This window comes from Cherax quadricarinatus, chromosome 9, assembly GCF_038502225.1.
Source record: "Cherax quadricarinatus isolate ZL_2023a chromosome 9, ASM3850222v1, whole genome shotgun sequence".
In the NCBI taxonomy this organism is placed as follows: domain Eukaryota; kingdom Metazoa; phylum Arthropoda; class Malacostraca; order Decapoda; family Parastacidae; genus Cherax; species Cherax quadricarinatus.
Window position 1 is genome coordinate 22,424,887 of NC_091300.1, and position 21,208 is coordinate 22,446,094.

The window sequence follows — 21,208 nt, forward strand, 5'->3', positions numbered from 1 at the left end:
ATAATAATAATAATATTAGTACATATGTATTATTGTAATAATAATGATTATTAATATTATTATTAATTTAGGGCACTGGAGCACAGATCCACTGTATAGCACTTTGTCTGGATTTTTTGGGTTATCCTAGGTAATTTATAATATGTATGATAACTTGACTTACATATATCAGTGAGAGAGAGTGAGAGAGAGTGAGAGAGAGAGTGAGAGAGTGAGAGTGAGAGAGATACAGAGAGAGAGATACAGAGAGAGAGATACAGAGAGAGAGATACAGAGAGAGAGATACAGAGAGAGAGATACAGAGAGAGAGATACAGAGAGAGAGATACAGAGAGAGAGATACAGAGAGAGAAATACAGAGAGAGAAATACAGAGAGAGAAATACAGAGAGAGAAATACAGAGAGAGAAATACAGAGAGAGAAATACAGAGAGAGAAATACAGAGAGAGAAATACAGAGAGAGAAATACAGAGAGAGAAATACAGAGAGACAGCCACATTCGGTCAGCCAGTCAGCCAACTACCCGCCCATCCACCCACTCAGCCAGCCACCCACCCACCCATCCATCCATCCAGCCACCCATCCATCCAGCCACCTGGCCACCCACCCATCCGGCCAACCACAGACCCGGCCACCCAGCCAGCCAGCGGGATACGTATTACACATGTTAAAGAGTTGTTTCTCTTTACTTAGGGTATAGGTTATACAACATTCTGGCAGGATGACGCTACCTGTGGTATTCTCCCATTCCACTGTGTCGACAATACATAAAGATAATAGAATCATAGAATTGATGAGGGAAAAAGAGTGAGTGGTGCACTTAGGAGTCTGTGGAGACAAAGAACTTTGTCCTTGGAGGCAAAGAGGGGAATGTATGAGAGTATAGTTTAACCAACGCTCTTATATGGGTGTGAAGCATGGGTGATGAATGTTGCAGCAAGGAGAAGGCTGGAGGCAGTGGAGATGTCATGTCTGAGGGCAATGTGTGGTGTGAATATAATGCAGAGAATTCGTAGTTTGGAAGTTAGGAGGAGGTGCGGGATTACCAAAACTGTTGTCCAGAGGGCTGAGGAAGGGTTGTTGAGGTGGTTCGGACATGTAGAGAGAATGGAGCGAAACAGAATGACTTCGAGAGTGTATCAGTCTGTAGTGGAAGGAAGGCGGGGTAGGGGTCGGCCTAGGAAAGGTTGGAGAGAGGGGGTAAAGGAGGTTTTGTGTGCGAGGGGCTTGGACTTCCAGCAGGTATGCGTGAGCGTGTTTGATAGGAGTGAATGGAGACAAATGGTTTTTAATACTTGACGTGCTGTTGGAGTGTGAGCAAAGTAACATTTATGAAGGGGTTCAGGGAAACTGGCAGGCCGGACTTGAGTCCTGGAGATGGGAAGTACAGTGCCTGCACTCTGAAGGAGGGGTGTTAATGTTGCAGTTTAAAAACTGTAGTGTAAAACACCCTTCTGGCAAGACAGTGATGGAGTGAATGACGGTGAAAGTTTTTCTTTTTCGGGCCACCCTGCCTTGGTGGGAATTGGCCAGTGTGATAATAATAAATAAAAAATAGTAACATGATACTGTATGCGATGTAAAATTTACAATACATATCACTACCATGTATACATTATATACAGTACATAAATAATTAAAATACAACAACAGAAGTAAATTATGGTAAAAAGAATGAAATAATGATTGTATATTACATTACAGTATTATGTAGGTAGTTTATATAGGAAAGTTTTGACATTATGCCCTACCCAATATGTCGGCAATTTTCAAAGGTTCGACTTACGTCCATTACTGGTAACTTACCATAAAAACCATACACTTGTGTAATTTGTCGTGATTCATGGTTCCCTCTTAGAAGAGTTATCTTGTGCGGCCATTTTGCCTTAAGGGAGAGTAGCCGGGTGAGTGTTTCTAAACTATAGTAACTTACGACCGGTTGGTCGGAACCAAGCTTGGTCGTAAGTCGGATGGTAGGTGTACTATTATTTCTGTTACATTTGTAATCTTAAGCAGTAAAAACAACATAATACATCACAACAATGAACTACAATTACATATTCACTTTTATTTTTGTAAGATGTGGAGGCCTAAAAAAAAGTTGTTTGGCTTTTTTGGGGCTCTCAGGAATGTAGCCCTATTTTTCCCACAAGTTCTTCAGTTCATTAACACTGTTTTACCTAACATGCCATTTTCAGGAACATAACTATCCTGTTAAATGATGGTCTACTGTATTACAAAATCCGACGACTAGGATATCCGGGGGTCCACTGTACGGGTATATCAAGATTCACAAAGAATTTTGTAAGTTGGCTTACATCAAAGTCCTCTGAAATAAATTACATGGATTACAAAAGCATACAGAGGAAAGGGGCTGTCAAGCATATTTTACCCACCTGTTTCTTCTTTACACAAGATGGAACATATGCTGCAAACTTAACAAGAGCAGCAAGGCAATCTCTTTGCCGAGCTGATAATGATGTAAGGAGGGCACGATTGGCATTACGCTGTGTCTCTTCCAATGTGTGGATAGTGTACGCCGCACTGTCCCACACCATTAAGGGAATACGTCTACTTGATGCATTGGGATTCACTCCTAAGCCATTCTGTTTGTAATTAAAAAAATAAATTAAAAATATATGCAATATTTTAAAACTAAATGTGTTGGAAAGGATACTCACATATAAATGATAATTCAATTTACTAATTATTCTTACGTATTACTGTATTATTAATTTTAACACACCTGCTGTTTCCCCCACACAACGTAAGGTGACCAAAAGGAGGAAACACATTTCACCATTACTGATTCTCTGGTTGTCTTTCCAGAAATTTACAGATATCATAATTCAAATAACCCACAGAACTGCAACATCCTCACCCATCCTTCAGAGTCCATGCACTATACTTCTACCTCCAGAACTCTAGTTCACTCCAACAGCATGTCAATACCAGAAACTACTTCTCTTCACTCACACCAATATAACATGCTCACACCTGCCTTTTGAATGGTCAAGTTACAACCACTTAAAAAACTTGACACTTTCCTTCAAACAACTTCCGAGGATGTCCCATACAACTCTTTCCATCAACACCAGCTTTAAATATCCTCAAGTCAACCTACCTTTCTCCATCCTTTCTAAATGACCAAACCATTTCAACAAACCCTCCTTTGGTCTCTGAATTACACCCTTCATACCACTTAATCATCTTATAATTTCTTCACTCCTTATTCTTTGCAAAACCCTCACACAACTGATCTTTAGCACGACATTACCAATACTGCCTATAATCTCCTCCGCTCAGTAGTAGTGAAAAGTCTATCACCCAGGTAAGTGTTGGCACAACTAGAATCTGCTACATACCCCTTTCTTACCATCAACTGATAAACAGTTTTCTTTCTGCAGATTCAAGATGCCATCTACCTCCCCTCATGATTGACCCCCTTTTTTTTACCATATACTACCCCATATTTATACACCCTCTTGGTCATTACATTCTGCTCCATCCTCTTTAAATGCCTAAAATATACCTACAATCCCCACCTGAATGCTAAAGTAGGAGAAACTTTTAGAGAGGGTGTGGTAGGTAAGTTTGGGGTGCCAGGTGTAAATGATAATGGGAGCCCTTTGATTGAACTTTGTATAGAAAGGGGTTTAGTTATAGGTAATACATATTTTAAGAAAAGAGGATAAATAAGTATACAAGATATGATGTAGGGCGAAATGACAGTATTTTGTTGGATTATGTATTGGTAGATAAAAGACTGTTGAGTAGACTTCAGGATGTACATGTTTATAGAGGGGCCACAAATATATCAGATCACTTTCTAGTTGTAGCTACACTGAGAGTAAAAGGTAGATGGGATACAAGGAGAATAGAAGCATCAGGGAAGAGAGAGGTGAAGGTTTATAAACTAAAAGAGGAGGCAGTTAGGGTAAGATATAAACAGCTATTGGAGGATAGATGGGCTAATGAGAGCATAGGCAATGGGGTCGAAGAGGTATGGGGTAGGTTTAAAAATGTAGTGTTACAGTGTTCAGCAGAAGTTTGTGGTTACAGGAAAGTGGGTGCAGGAGGGAAGAGGAGCGATTGGTGGAATGATGATGTAAAGAGAGTAGTAAGGGAGAAAAAGTTAACATATGAGAAGTTTTTACAAAGTAGAAGTGATGCAAGGAGGGAAGAGTATATGGAGAAAAAGAGAGAGGTTAAGAGAGTGGTGAAGCAATGTAAAAAGAGAGCAAATGAGAGAGTGGGTGAGATGTTATCAACAAATTTTGTTGAAAATAAGAAAAAGTTTTGGAGTGAGATTAACAAGTTAAGAAAGCCTAGAGAACAAATGGATTTGTCAGTTAAAAATACGAGAGGAGAGTTATTAAATGGAGAGTTAGAGGTATTGGGAAGATGGAGGGAATATTTTGAGGAATTGTTAAATGTTGATGAAGATAGGGAAGCTGTGATTTCGTGTATAGGGCAAGGAGGAATAACATCTTGTAGGAGTGAGGAAGAGCCAGTTGTGAGTGTGGGGGAAGTTCGTGAGGCAGTAGGTAAAATGAAAGGGGGTAAGGCAGCCGGGATTGATGGTATAAAGATAGAAATGTTAAAAGCAGGTGGGGATATAGTTTTGGAGTGGTTGGTGCAATTATTTAATAAATGTATGGAAGAGGGTAAGGTACCTAGGAATTGGCAGAGAGCATGCATAGTTCCTTTGTATAAAGGCAAAGGGGATAAAAGAGAGTGCAAAAATTATGGGGGGATAAGTCTGTTGAGTATACCTGGTAAAGTGTATGGTAGAGTTATAATTGAAAGAATTAAGAGTAAGACGGAGAATAGGATAGCAGATGAACAAGGAGGCTTTAGGAAAGGTAGGGGGTGTGTGGACCAGGTGTTTACAGTGAAACATATAAGTGAACAGTATTTAGATAAGGCTAAAGAGGTCTTTGTGGCATTTATGGATTTGGAAAAGGCGTATGACAGGGTGGATAGGGGGGCAATGTGGCAGATGTTGCAAGTGTATGGTATAGGAGGTAGGTTACTGAAAGCAGTGAAGAGTTTTTACGAGGATAATGAGGCTCAAGTTAGAGTATGTAGGAAAGAGGGAAATTTTTTCCCAGTAAAAGTAGGCCTTAGACAAGGATGTGTGATGTCACCATGGTTGTTTAATATATTTATAGATGGGGTTGTAAGAGAAGTAAATGCGAGGGTCTTGGCAAGAGGCGTGGAGTTAAAAGATAAAGAATCACACACAAAGTGGGAGTTGTCACAGCTGCTCTTTGCTGATGACACTGTGCTCTTGGGAGATTCTGAAGAGAAGTTGCAGAGATTGGTGGATGAATTTGGTAGGGTGTGCAAAAGAAGAAAATTAAAGGTGAATACAGGAAAGAGTAAGGTTATGAGGATAACAAAAAGATTAGGTGATGAAAGATTGAATATCAAATTGGAGGGAGAGAGTATGGAGGAGGTGAACGTATTCAGATATTTGGGAGTGGACGTGTCAGCGGATGGGTCTATGAAAGATGAGGTGAATCATAGACTTGATGAGGGAAAAAGAGTGAGTGGTGCACTTAGGAGTCTGTGGAGACAAAGAACTTTGTCCTTGGAGGCAAAGAGGGGAATGTATGAGAGTATAGTTTTACCAACGCTCTTATATGGGTGTGAAGCGTGGGTGATGAATGTTGCAGCGAGGAGAAGGCTGGAGGCAGTGGAGATGTCATGTCTGAGGGCAATGTGTGGTGTGAATATAATGCAGAGAATTCGTAATTTGGAAGTTAGGAGGAGGTGCGGGATTACCAAAACTGTTGTCCACAGGGCTGAGGAAGGGTTTTTAATACTTGACGTGCTGTTGGAGTGTGAGCAAAGTAACATTTATGAAGGGATTCAGGGAAACCGGCAGGCCGGACTTGAGTCCTGGAGATGGGAAGTACAGTGCCTGCACTCTGAAGGAGGGGTGTTAATGTTGCAGTTTAAAAACTGTAGTGTAAAGCACCCTTCTGGCAAGACAGTGATGGAGTGAATGATGGTGAAAGTTTTTCTTTTTCGGGCCACCCTGCCTTGGTGGGAATCGGCCAGTGTGATAATAAAAAAAAAAAATCCCCACCCCCCATCTGCTTCCTGAATTATCTCTTTTGTAACCCCACACCATTTTTTTTAATTTCTATGCTCAAAATTTTCTGCACAATGCTGCACTCCCACCACACTTTGTTCTCAAACATGACAACTCCACTGCCTGCAGCATCCACCCCATAGCAACACTGAAAGCCCGTACCTGGTACCACTATACTCCATACACTCCTGTTCTCCCTCCATACATCAATTTTCTATGGGTTTTAAGAACACATCTGAGAAACTGAGTAATGACTGAATGTCATGTATGTACCTTCATACATTCATCCCCTCTTCCCCCTTCTGTCACTAATATGTTTTCTTTTTTTCAACACGCTAGCTGTCTCCCACCAAGGCAGGGGTGACACACGTGCACAAGTGCGCGTGCGCGCACACACACACGCACACATACACGCACAGCACCAGTTTGGAACCCACATCTGGTCAAACACATCAAGAAATTAGAGAAAGTGCAAAGGTTTGCAACAAAGCTAGTTCCAGAACTAAGGGGAATGTCCTATGAAGAAAGGTTAGGGGAAATCGGTCTGACAACACTGGAGGGCAGGAGGGTCAGGGGAGACATGATAACGACATACAAAATACTGCGTGGAATAGACAAGGTGGACAGAGACAGGATGTTGCAGAGATGTGACACAGAAACAAGGGGTCACAATTGGAAGCTGAAGACTCATCTGAGTCAAAGGGATGTCAAAGGGATGGAGGCAGGAACTATACATAGTTTTAAGACGAGATATGACAAAGCTCATGGAGCAGGGGGAGAGAGGACCTAGTAGCGGTCGGTGAAGAGGCGAGGCCAGGAGCTGAGTCTCGACCCCTGCAACCACAACTAGGCGAGTACACACACACACACAAAAACACTTTCACTATCGTTCACACTATCACTGTCTTTGCAGGTACAACAGGTTAGATGTCACTCTCAACAGCATACAAACATAAAATAGAATATAGATATGTTGATTTTTACAAGAGGAAACAAAATAATAGCATACTGGTAGAAACTTGACAAAGGACAACTAAGAAAATGTCTCCATTAGCAAACTAAATAAAAAATGTTAAATGAGAACCAGATACAAACCACATGTACCCACATTTTCCTTTCCCATTTTCATCCCTGCTAAGACCTACATTAACTAGAAAATAATCCCCCTTCTCTCCTTCATACCCTAACCTAAACCTCATCATATAAAACATTTACAGCTTTTAACAACTTACTGCTCATTCGAAATAGCTGCAACAACAGCACAGTGCTCCCCTGTCTATCCTATCATAGATCTATGACATATCTGTGACCAGTTTTGAGGATTTTCCTATCTTTGAAGTACAGCCTTTGCCTAGGTTTTCTTGATTGCCTATTCAACCAGGCTGTTGCAGTTAGCAACTGCTTAACATTATTTAAATATTGTGAACTTTTATGCTTTAATAGAAACAATCAACCCATTCCCTTTCTCTCTTAAATGCAGTTTATTCCTCTGCACTCTTACTGTCATTTTATCACAAATCTTTCTACAATTTTACTATATGTTAGGGATATTCAACAAATTTATTCCTCTGCAATTCTTATATTCTCATAGTCTTTTCCCTTGTACAAAAGAACTACTCATGCTCTTGGCCAATCCTTAGTTGCCTTCTTTTGTTACTTGCATATGTTAAATATATCCATGAACCACTCAAAAACTGTATTACCACTCTTTTCAGGATGTCTGTTTTAATCCCATCTCTTCCCAATGCCAGCTATCTCTCATTGTCAATTAATATATACATCATAAATATTTTAGTTTTATACTTACCGTATAAACAGCATGAGCAAAGTTGGACATCATTTCTGAAGTGTGGCTAACGAAGGTAGGAATTGTAGTAGCTGCAGGATTGTTGAAGAGAACACTGAAGGCCTCCGCAGATTGAGGAGAGGTTACCGATATTAGTTCAACTGCTACTGTAGGGAGAGACGGAGGCATCCAGGTACCCTCGCTACAACTGCTGTTGTCTTCCTCCTCCTCCTTGCCATCACCACTCTAACACAGGTATATTAGGCATTGTTAACACAGGCCAGGAAATAGTTCTACACAGAGTATTCATTTAACTGTACAGGTCCGCCATCACAAATCTGGCAATCAGACATCCGGTTCCATCAAACAGTAGCGCCACCAAACGGTACCTGCTTGTACTGTTTGGTGGCGCTACTTGCTGCATAAGTCATTCCAATTTCTTTTTCTCCATTTATTGTAAAGCACCTACACAGTACACTGTCCATAAAAGATAAGGTGGCTTTGAAGCTACTGTCGGTTGCCATGAGCTCAGTCTCATGATGCAGGGGAATATGTTTTATTATTATGCTAATATCAACACTACAGTTAATTTACCTATCACAATTGATCTAACATGACATAATAAACAATATAAATAACAAAAACAAGTTAAACACTCCAGAATGAATAATATTTGGCATAATACCGAGCGGTTCGACAGAGTTATGAAGAGGATATGGTAAACAAATACCATTCTCCTATCCTTGACTTGGGGGCTTATATTAGAGAAAATGGAATATAGCACAGGGCTGTGATATACACCCGTAATGCACCATAAAACAAACAAAAAAGGTATTTTCTCTACATAGATTATCATACACAGCACCATATGTGTAGAGAACCTAGGATAGCCCAAGAGAGTCAGATAAAGTGACTTATTTCTAGTACAGTACCTGGCTTGGGCTTGCCATGTATGACTTTTGGTAAATATTTTTTTCTCTCAGTTGTTTGTTGGGCTATCTTATTGAAACTTGAGCAATGTATGATGAAAAGATGCTTCTTAACGTACACCAAAAATGAAAGTAATCGGACCATAAATAACGGAGTTCACTTCTCGGCCATTAGCTGCCCCTTAGCAGAATATTTTCATATGGTTTTTATGGCTGTATTCTCGTTTTTTTTGGTCTCATTTGATAAAATGGAAGATGTTACAGAAATAGATATGATTTTGATTGGTTTCACGATGAAAAGTACCTTGAAATTGAACTCAAAGTAGTGACAATGCTCGATTTTTGCAGATGTTCAATAAACTTTCTTATGCAAGCCAAGTTGGTTAACTTTATTAAGTGTATTTTCTAACCTAACCACTCTGTAATCCAGCAAACTCAATAATCCGGCACACTACAGGTCCTAACAATGCAGGATTTGTGATGGCAGACCTGTACGAGATATTTTTATCCATCTGATTATACTTAACTCTAAAATGATATGGACTGCACTTGCAATGGGGGCATGATGGAAAATGGCAGACTAGGTTATAGGAGGATTCTGAAAAAAAAAATCTCGTTGGTCCTGGGTACAACTGCCCAGCAACTTTGTTTCACACTAGGCATCTTAAATTGGAGAGACCATGTAACAGGAGTAAAAACTATTAAGAAATACATATGACAGTAAAAGTATGTACATACTGAATGTAAGATATACAGTACATAGACAGATAGCATCTTGCAGGTTAATGAGCAAGACAAAACCTGCAATCCTGTCAGAATGCAAAATGTTTAACATGCTTCCATTTCAAACTAACATCACAGAACAGTAACTTCCTGGGTGACTTATCTACCTAATGACATGGTAGCATTAGATGATGAGCTGGAAGATCCTTTTCGAAATTTAGCCAGCTTTTAACAAATAATATATTTGGAGGAAATGGAAAGTTACCCACCACTGTGTAAGACTTATGGCACTAACTCTTTCCTCCACTAAAATAGTAAGAGGCAGAAGAGCTCTGGGAAAGACGAGCAAGGAAAAAAGGGAACATAGGAAGGACTGAAGAAAGAAACAGGAAATTGCTGTGTACTGGGGTAGAGATAACAGAGGGTGCCATGGGTTTGCATTTAGACTGGACAGTAACAGGAATAAGAGGGAAGAGCTCCTGTGTAACTGAATCAATTAGGCAGAATGCAAAGACAAAAGTTATTATGAGCCACAAACATTTTGTGGCTGATTAGGAGTAGTAAGCTGGGTGGCCATATTGCCAGCAATATCAACACTATAGTGGCATGGATTACAGATTATTAATCACAATTACTGTTCCATTAATGGGAGGGAGTGATAAAGATAATTTTAGCTTAAGTGTTTGCATAACAATAGCAACCATGGGGAAGTCTAATGAATATTTCCATGTGGGAGACGGGCAGAATTTGAAGCTCAAAATAACTCATATCTACCACAATCTCTTCAACATATAGTATTGTTTGAGAGAGACTACTTGAGAAAAGCTTCAGCTGGGCATGCCAACTGACACTGATGAATGCACTAGTTATTGTCTATACACAGTTAGGATCGAGCATCAACATAAGAGGTCTCCTGTATGTGCACATTGCAAACTTTACTGCAGAATTTACACGATTCCATAGCCTAACTGACGAAAGTGTAAGAGCAAGTTTTTTTTTTATCATACAACTGCAGCTGTACTTGGCAAGCATAAAAATTTAATTCATGTCTCACAGTTGAAGTTAGGTCATTAAGTCGTTAATGGAAGCACAGCTCATCAACACAAGTTGTCTGGGTAAATGTGAAGAGGAAAAATTGGACTGACAGATTGTCATGGTCTTGGGAAATGGCAGGATAAAGGGGAAGCAGCTATCTGAGATACTAAAGAAGACAACTTGCAAACTTGATCACTAGTCTTACATTTCTGGTAGTAGCACACAAATCCATATAATGTAGTATTCACCACCAAATGGACCCAGCAGCAGAGGATCATTCTCTGCTGAGAGGCAACAGGACTAGGCATGGGCTGATAAAGGTAGGTCCCTGCAGCCCCAGGAGATTCTCTATATAGAAATCCCCTAGTGATTCGAATGTTTGCCTCTCACTGGTGCAAAACATCTTTCAACATACTCGGCTGAAACTTTCAGCTATCTAATGGACAAAGAATGCAAAGGCAACCTTTCTGATAGGTGGAGGTAAGACTTGTGCACAAGTCCTATATTGGTGACTGATTAGTTTTGGCCCTCATCTTTTGAGTCATGGAAACAAACTGCTTCCTCTATCATTATTACAAAAACAAATGAAAACAAATTCAAGTCATTACAGAGCCAAAATTATGGGGAACAAAGGAAGAATAATTATGGGGCACAAAGGAAGAATAATTATGGGACACAAAGGAAGAATAATTGTGACAATACACAGGGAAACTGTTATCCTAGCTGATTGAAGCAACAGTGTGGGGTAAAGATTTGGAAACTAGGTAGAAATGACTAACATCAATGCCATGGATAGTTTTAAGTAACCAAAACACTACAGATCAACTATCACAGATAAAATTACCCCAAAACTTGGCCCATGAAGCACAAACAGAATAATGCCAGGCTAAGCTCGGAGATAAAGGTAGTAAGAAAACTGGACATGCTTAAAACAAACTTTACCCTATATGCACCCCCCCAGTCTTGAGTATGCAAGCACTTGCATTACATGGAACCTTCACAAGCAAAACACTAAATGAAACTCAGTTTCAAGAAATTCATTTAAATTGATGCCTATTTCACACAAGTCTGTTGAAAGTTAAGAAACAGAACAAAGAGCCTCATGAACGCTGCCTGCAAATTCAAAAAGATACAGTAATTATAAATAGGTAAAAAAAAGTTTGATGCTTTAGGGGTCATTAAATAAAGAAATCTGAAAGACATTTTCATTCCACTCATAAGCCACCCAGTCTATTTCTTTGTAATTAAAAATCTTGATCCTGCCTTGACCTGCAACTGATATTACCATATTCATAATACGTAACCCAAAATTTATCAAATTCCTTTCTGCTCCAATTATTTACTGCTGGATTATGTACAGTACAACCAAATGTGATTTTTCCCACTTTGGGTCAGGATTTTCATCTTTAAAACTGCAACATTATTTGCACTTTACTAAATACCACATTATAATTTCATTCACTTTCAAGGATTTTTTTTTTTTTTACCAATGTTACTCATTTCTAATTCTGTCTGTCACACAGACTAAGTAATTTATTCCAACACTGTCATTCAAAATGATCTTTAACATTTGCATTAACTTACAATGTCTAAGAAATTATTTTAATATATACTGTAAGAAATATTTCAAAACTATTATTTTTGTATTAGCCCAAATACATCTGTAAAGTATACAAAACATTTAAAATATAAAATGAGGGATTGATTCTGTTTCATTATTTATCAAGCAGTCTGAGACTCCACTTCAGCTCTTTTCAAAACGAACAAGGTTTCTGAAACATTTAACTCTTTTAACGAACTGAATGATAACTTTACCCTTTCAGGGTCCAAAGGCCAAATTTCAAAGTGCACACCAGTGTCCAAGAATTTTCAAAAAATAATTTTATCATTTTTTCTTATGAAATGGTAGAGAATCTTTTTCTGAAGGTAATAAAACAAAAAGTACGAAATTTGATGGAAAATTGACAAAATTATGCTCTTGCAAATTTTGATGTGTCAGCGATATTTATGCATCGGCGATTTTGCTGACTTTGACTCCCATTTTAGGCCAATTATATTACTCCAGTCGACCAAATTCTTAGCTATTTCACTAGTATTACTTCTATTCTATCGATTGAGCACAAGAAATTGCCATCTCAACTGTTTCAACTACAAAATAGGTAATTTGGCCAATTTAATGCAAAGTTCAAAATATTCTAATTTCAAAATAGGGTCCAGAATAAACAATGCAGGCATTCCTGGAACTAAACTAACATTTCCTCTGTTCATTAGTTACATTTTGAGGCTTTACAAATGAATTCCATTTTGATTTTTTATTCACATAATGAATTTTTATTCAAACCAAAAAATAGAAGATTTACTGTTATGCAATACTGTAATAATTGTATAAATAATATCACCACATTTGTGAACATATATTAGACCCACCACCAGCTGGCGTGTATTAGACGTGTGGGATCATTTGTTTACTCTTGAACACTGGCAAAAATTTAACATTTCCGCTACTTTGAGCTCAGTTTCAACCCATTTTCATTACTAAAACCAATCAAAATCATCTATATTTCTGTAATATATCTTCCATTCTATCAAATGAGACCAAGAAATCGCAAATACAACTATGAAAAAACACTGCAAAGTCGCTGTTTTAATCGAAAATTACGGTCTCAGTTTTTTTTCTCTCATTATGCACTATGTGCTGTAGGATTCGTTTTATGTGGTGCACACATACCACATAGATGTATTCTCTCATGTCTAGGCCCAAATTTACCACTCACAGCTTATCAGAGTGAGCTGAGCTCATGGCGTAGAGCTACGGTGTGGACCCTCAACGTATAGCCATAGATCTACAGCAAAGACCCTCAAAGGGGTTAAATCTTACTCTCATCTTCCTCAGGTCTTTTTCTAAAGATATTTTTGTCTTTATACTTCCATGAGAACCGTACCTTGCTTTCCTTAATTTGCATCCACAAATGCGACTTTTGAAGTCTGGTCTTTCCCCATCTTATATTTACGAACATTTCTGTAGTCAGCAACATGTTCAAACTGGATTAAAAAAATATTGCATTCTTAATAATAATAATAATAATAATAATAATAATAATAATTTATTTTTACAAGTATACAATGTATACAGGCCTAGATGACATCAGTGACATACTACTATACAGAAAGCCCCTTGTTATTACCTGGAGTTTACCTGGAGAGAGTTCCGGGGGTCAACGCCCCCGCGGCCCGGTCTGTGACCAGGCCTCCTTAGGTCAGTGTCCCAGGATGCGACCCACACCAGTCGACTAACACCCAGGTACCCATTTTACTGATGGGGAACATAGACAACAGGTGGAAAGAAACACGTCCAATGTTTCTACTCTGGCTGGGAATCGAACCCAGGCCCTCACCGTGTGAAGCGAGAGCGTTAACCACCAGGCCACCAGAACATTTCGGGCAAATTTGGTCAAGTTTGTTGCCAGGATGCGACCTACACCAGTCGACTAACACCCAGGTGCCAATTTTACCGAGAGGTGAAAATGGAAACACATCCTAATGTTTCCACCTGAACCAGGAATTGAACCATGGACCTCAGTGAGAGCTGAGTGCACTAGCAATCGAGGAGAGGGAGGGGGAGTTAAAGTTTATAATTATAGGTAACCATTATTTTGAATAAATTTTAGTTATGTAGTTAGTTATGACACAAAACCAAATTTTCACACTAGAAATTGGAACATCTATATTTAATTGTCGTACCTGGGCAAGGGACGAAGGAGAGTCATCAGGGAACCCATGGTTATTTGCTACTGTTAGAGTACTTTTCTTTTTTTAACCTCTACACTCAAGTTAGCATTTATATGAATTATGTTAGTTACTATACGTTTTCCAGTTTCTGCAATCTGAAATCATAATTCTCGCCTATCTAATTAAAAAATATTTTTCACGTACAAAGTATATCCCAATTTTTTGCAATTACTTTGCTTAGGACTACCTATTTTTATATATATGCATGCACAAGAACACACACACACAAACAAACATACATACACACATGCATACAGGTATAAATTAGAGAATGAACAATGTGCAAGAGTGAGGTGTAGGAGAATGCCTTTAATATTTTTCTAAATTTTGAAATCAAAGTTCTTTTGACGTCATTCAATAAAAAAATGCTATGATTTTAGTAAATGCATAAATACAGACCAATTATGTTTTTAGTATTTAATATACTAGGAAGCTGTGGAAAAATATTTTGCTAGAGGCATTCATAAGCAAGAAAAACTGGCAAAACCCCTTGACAACAGTTTTTTTATTATTTCAACATGCATAGACTAACACTACTTTTGAGTGAGAAATAAATGTAGGTAAATATATTAAGTACCTTCTTGTGTCTCTTGTAGAGTGGCAGTTTGGACCAGCGTGGCGGCCTACCTCTCTGCCCCCCTTCCCCTGGTATCTGCCTCAGTAATGCGGCTGTCCCCACATTTGCGGAAACCCCTCCACCAACAACTAAAATGGAGGTACTACCCCCAGCACCCATGGGGTTGGCTATTGCTGGCACACTGACAGTACCATGGGCAACCACTGCACCAGATGTTGGCACTGCACCTAGCAGTGGAGCCGTTTCCATCTGCCCGTCATGTTGATTACCTTCCTCATCAGGCCGTGTTCCAGATACCACAACAGTCTGCACACCATGCAAAACACAATTAACACTCAGAATACAATCAACGAACATTCCACCCTTGACCATAAAATCTGAGGCTCCTCCACACTCTTGAATAAAAGCTGATCCATAATTAATAAAGATTACTGATACACTAATGAATGAGTGTGCAGGCTACAGTTTTCAAGGCCTTTTCATTCCTGTTTTGCTTGGATGTGCAGGTTATTTGTTAATGCTAATATTAGTGCACACTTAAATTTGTTTAAACTGGGCACTCAAAACTCAATAAAAAATAGAACAAGAAGCTTTTAGATGCACATTCATTCTTGAAATCCCAAAATAAAGTAGACATTTCAATGCAATGATTAACATGTGGGCCAAGAGTGTCCAACCCTGCAAGATTCTAAAACTTCAACTATCATAATTAAACAGATTACAGCATTTGATAATTATCTACAATTTAAAATTATATATGAGCTTCAGTATTTATCTATTCAGCATTTTAAATTTATAACCCTCAATAACTTTTAAACAATTGCCAATATTGTTCATTATAATTATGGAAAATTAGCAGAATCTGAAGAACGATGTCAACTATTAATAATCAACTAGATGTGTGTCAGTCACATAAGAATAAATGTAGGAGGTAGCTCCAGTTTACCCTAGTGAATCTAAAAATACAGACTTGTTCTAGCTGCCCCATTGACAAATGTATCAAAAGCAACCATAGTGGCATCTCTCTCACACCACCAAATTCCACACTCATCATGCACACCCTTATTTTTTCTGTTTCCAACTCTAAAGAAATGATTCACAGCTTGAAACTGGTCCTTCCTTACAGAGAACTAGGCAAGTACAACTAGAGCTTACTGGATGGAGAACAGTATCCAGTTACCACCACTTCTTGCATTGAATGACTTGCATATGTTGACCACTTCACTTACTGTATACAGGGCAGTCTAATAATAAAAATACTGTCATATACTAATAATAATCCTTCTACTAACTGCATTCCTTTTATTTTATTTTTTAATTCTGTCTAGTACAACCTAACAACACCCTAGCTTCACATGCTGACCCAATCCACTATTCTTTCTAAAATTGTTAAATTCTACTTTATATAATACTTCTTATTAACCCTTTGACTGTTTCGGTCGTATATATACATCTTACGAGCCACCGTGTTTGACGTTCATATACTCAAAAATTCTAGCGGCTTCAAATCGAGCAGGAGAAAGCTGGTAGGCCCACATGTGAGAGAATGGGTCTGTGTGGTCAGTGTGCACCATATAAAAAAATCCTACAGCACACAGTGCATAATGAGAAAAAAAAAAACTCCGACCATGTTTTGGGATTAAAATGCAGACTTTGGGGTGTATTTTCATATAGTATTTATGGTTCTATTCTAGTTTTCTTGGTCTCATTTGATAGAATGGCAAATGTATTATAGCAATAGAGGTGATATTGATTGGTTTTTCTAGGAAAAGAACCTTGAAATGGAACTCAAAGTAGGGGAAATGTTTGATTTTTGCCACTGTTCAAAAGTAAACAAATGATGTCATTGTCCAATAAATGTCCAACTAGCCATTCTAATATGCAGTCATGAATGGGTTGACATTATTTATACAATTACTACAATATTGCAGTAGTCTGCATAACAATAAATCTTTTATTTTTTGTTTGAATAAAAATTCAAAATAGAAAGCAAGAGTAATATCAGAGGGGCCTGGAGATGTGACTGATGAACAAAGAAAATGTTATTTTAGAGCCAGGAATGCCTGCATTGTTCATTCTGGACCTATTTTGAAATTGGCATATTTTTTAATTTACGCGAAATTGGCCAAATTGCAAATTTCTGACCACGTTATTGGGTAGCTGAAACCGGTAAATGGGCAGTTTCTTGTACTCAATCGATAGAACAAATGGAGTTCTAAAGAAATGGCTATGAGTTTGGTCGACTGGAACAATGGAATTAGCCAAAAATAGGGCTCAAAGTGGGCGATATCGCCGATTCGTATATATCACCAAGGTCGCTAACTTCATGAGAGCGTAATTCCATAAGTTTACCATCAAATTTCATTCTTTTGGCATCATTACCATCAGGAAAAGATTCTCTATCATTTCATAAGAATTTTTTTTTTTTCAAAAATATTTCGACACCAGGAGACGCCTCAGGATTTGGGGTTGCAACAATCAAAGGGTTAAAGTTGGCACACCTCATTTCCTGCATTCTCTGATGCTAGTCTGTATTTCAACAATTTTCAATTATTTACATAAAACAAATGGCTGCCTGTCTTAGCATGGAGAAATGTGTCTTTCTGCATCTGGTATGTGTGTGTGTGTATTCGATGTTTTGCATTTTTTGTGTATAATTTTGTATGTTTCTATTTGCACAATTGCACAATTTTTTCCATTCAACAATCTTTCCCATCCCAACTAATTAAAATAACCAAACATACAATATATACAGGTATTAGTAAAACCTCTTTTTAGTGGATTTTGGACTTATTGGACAAAATCTGTGGTCAACAACATTCAGAAACAAAGTTAATCAAGCCAAGAATTGTCCATTATTCTTACAATCCATTATGTAAACTGATATTTGTCTTGTTGTTTTTGATCGTGAAAAATCAATCTCATCATTCAGATTTAACAAATAATTGGCATTAATGGACACTCCTCCCCCTATTAGTCAATTATATCACATAATTTTTTTTTTTAACACAGTGGCTGTCTCCCACCAAGGTAGGGTGACCTGAAAAAGAAAATCTTTCACAATCATTCATTCCATCACTGTCTTGCCAGAGGTGCACCAATGCTAAAGTTCATATGTCCCTTCAAACTGTAAATATCTCCATCCCTCAATGAGAGTGCAGGCACTGTACTTTCCACCTCCAGAACTTGAGGTTGGCTAAACGGTTATCCTGAACTCCTTCACAAAATGTTACCATGCTCACACTCCAACAGCTTTATCAAATCCCAAAAACTATTTGCCTCTACTCACTTCTAACATGTTCACACACAATTACTATTACGATTTTTATTAGCATATTGTTTATTTTTGTATTACCGTTAATGATATTCAAACCTCTAAGCTAAGGTTTTGTATATGTACTAAATGCTACTTTTTTTTCATTATTATTAGTACAATGCACAACAATAATTCTGTATCAAAACTGCAACTCTTGCCCTGCTCCTTTTGTCTCAACACAGAATAGAAAACAAATACTGTGCAAGCAATAATATCAAACTTCTACTTGCCTATTATACATTTCTTATTATGAAAAAAAAAAAAAGGCATTGTTTATCAAAATACTGTGACAGAGATTTTTACTTCATAGCTGAGTAATAGAGGCTAAATCTCTAGAAAAATTATAGCCACAAAGTAAAATCTGTAATCCAAATGAATTACCAAAGGTGTGGAATCAAATTCAAAATGGGAATTGACACAGTTACTTTTTGCTGATGATACTGTGCTTATGGGAGATTCTAAAGAAAAATTACAAAGGTTAGTGGATGAGTTTGAGAATGTGTGTAAAGGTAGAAAGTTGAAAGTGAACATAGAAAAGAGTAAGGTGATGAGGGTATCAAATGATTTAGATAAAGAAAAATTGGATATCAAATTGGGGAGGAGGAGTATGGAAGAAGTGAATGTTTTCAGATACTTGGGAGTTGACGTGTCGGCGGATGGATTTATGAAGGATGAGGTTAATCATAGAATTGATGAGGGAAAAAAGGTGAGTGGTGCGTTGAGGTATATGTGGAGTCAAAAAACGTTATCTATGGAGGCAAAGAAGGGAATGTATGAAAGTATAGTAGTACCAACACTCTTATATGGATGTGAAGCTTGGGTGGTAAATGCAGCAGCGAGGAGACGGTTGGAGGCAGTGGAGATGTCCTGTCTAAGGGCAATGTGTGGTGTAAATATTATGCAGAAAATTCGGAGTGTGGAAATTAGGAGAAGGTGTGGAGTTAATAAAAGCATTAGTCAGAGGGCAGAAGAGGGGTTGTTGAGGTGGTTTGGTCATTTAGAGAGAATGGATCAAAGTAGAATGACATGGAAAGCATATAAATCTATAGGGGAAGGAAAGAGGGGTAGGGGTCGTCCTCGAAAGGGTTGGAAAGAGGGGGTAAAGGAGGTTTTGTGGGTGAGGGGCTTGGACTTCCAGCAAGCGTGCGTGAGCGTGTTAGATAGGAGTGAATGGAGACGAATGATACTTGGGACCTGACGATCTGTTGGAGTGTGAGCAGGGTAATATTTAGTGAAGGGATTCAGGGAAACCGGTTATTTTCATATAGTCGGACTTGAGTCCTGGAAATGGGAAGTACAATGCCTGCACTTTAAAGGAGGGGTTTGGGATATTGGCAGTTTGGAGGGATATGTTGTGTATCTCTATACATATATGCTTCTAAACTGTTGTATTCTGAGCACCTCTGCAAAAGCAGTGATAATGTGTGAGTGTGGTGAAAGTGTTGAATGATGATGAAAGTATTTTCTTTTTGGGGATTTTCTTTCTTTTTTTTTTGGGTCACCCTGCCTCGGTGGGAGACGGCCGACTTGTTGAAAAAAAAAAAAAAAAAAAAAAATTGTGCACATTGGCATGGTTTCAACCACCAAAGTTGTGAGCATGTCAGCATGGTTTCAAATGCCAAAGTTGTAAGCATGTCTGATTTTTTTCAAAGAAACAATCATGCCAAATCAATTATTCCAGATTATATAAATAACAAAAAAGGCACAATACCGTGACTGGAATGATACACAAATAACCCGCACATAGAAGAGAGGAGTTTATGATGACTGGCCCCTCCTCCTCTTACTACCCCCCCCCCCACTACTACTTCCTTCCACCTCCACTACTACTACTACCACCTCCTGCCTATATATACCCATCCTGCTCTCCTTTTCATTAGTGTGACTTTGTAAATGATCCAAGTTGGACCGAAACATCGTCGTAAGCTCCTCTCTTCTATGTGCAGGTTGTGTGTGTTCACACTGCATTACAAAATAATGATGTAATGGCATATTTTTCTCATGGTAATATACTGTCCTATAAAAAAAATTGACAGCATACTGCAGTATCTATCGTATTAACAATAAAATTCTCCCCTCAAGTGTAAAATACAGCTTTTATTCACAGTATCAACACTACACACGTAAAATAATATGCACATAAGTTTGCTTAGTGTCCTGTAAAAATGAGTAGAATAAATGGAAGTAGCATATAAAAAGTTTTCATCAATAACCTAATGTTTGAATATAACTCTCCCTCTTCCTTGTGACATAACATAACACTAGTTGAAGTGTTGCAAATTATCACTGGCAACTTGATGGCTTTAATATTTAAGATTAATAATCCATACATTTCACTAACAGATGTCAGCTCTAGAGTTAATAATAAAAATACAACCATGAAATACAATTAGTTTTAGTTGCAGTCACTATTTCTACTTGGTAAATACACAATGGAACCTCTACTTGCGAGTTTAACCCTTAAATGGTCCAAACGTATATATACGTTCACTCGCGTAGCGCCCCAAATTTTTTGAGGAAAAAAGAAATCTTTTCTTTTAAAAGGAAAAAAGAGCATATGGTACCCAGGCATCCCCAATTATTTTAATATGGAACACAGTGAGTGCACACACCCATTCTCTCATGTCTAGGTGACTCAGGCTTATTGTGGCAATGTTGAATGAATGACAAAGAAAACGTATATATACGTTTGGGGCGCTACGCGCGTGAACGTACATATACGTTTGGACCGTTTAAGGGTTAATCTGTTCAATGACCTTGCTCGGAACTGGATTTGCTCGTTTGCAGGGTCAACTTTCCTCATTTAAACTAATTGAAATGCAATTAATCTGTTCCAGTGGGATTCTGTGCTTCAATAATTTCGCTAATATCAACTCTACGGCTTAATTATTTGTTTTCTCTTGAACATAGCCAAAAGAATCAAACATTTCTCCAGTGTTGAGCTCAATTTC

The 21,208-nt window shown here is 38.2% G+C and overlaps 1 protein-coding gene across 6 annotated transcripts in view; it reads right to left on the reverse strand.

Moving 5' to 3' along the window:
• The window catches only part of Ubr1 (Ubr1 ubiquitin ligase), a 288,431-nt gene that overhangs the window by 92,650 nt on the left and 174,573 nt on the right, over positions 1-21,208 (reverse strand). For 5 of the 6 annotated variants that reach the window (XM_070083319.1, XM_070083320.1, XM_070083322.1 and 2 more), the window contains exons 23-25: positions 14,942-15,247; positions 7,910-8,134; positions 2,396-2,605 (exon numbers count right to left, since the gene is read on the reverse strand). In XM_070083319.1, coding sequence (XP_069939420.1) covers positions 2,396-2,605; positions 7,910-8,134; positions 14,942-15,247 — 741 coding nt within the window. The remainder of the gene's footprint in view (positions 1-2,395; positions 2,606-7,909; positions 8,135-14,941; positions 15,248-21,208) is intronic. The other variant, XM_070083324.1, reaches the window with a different exon arrangement.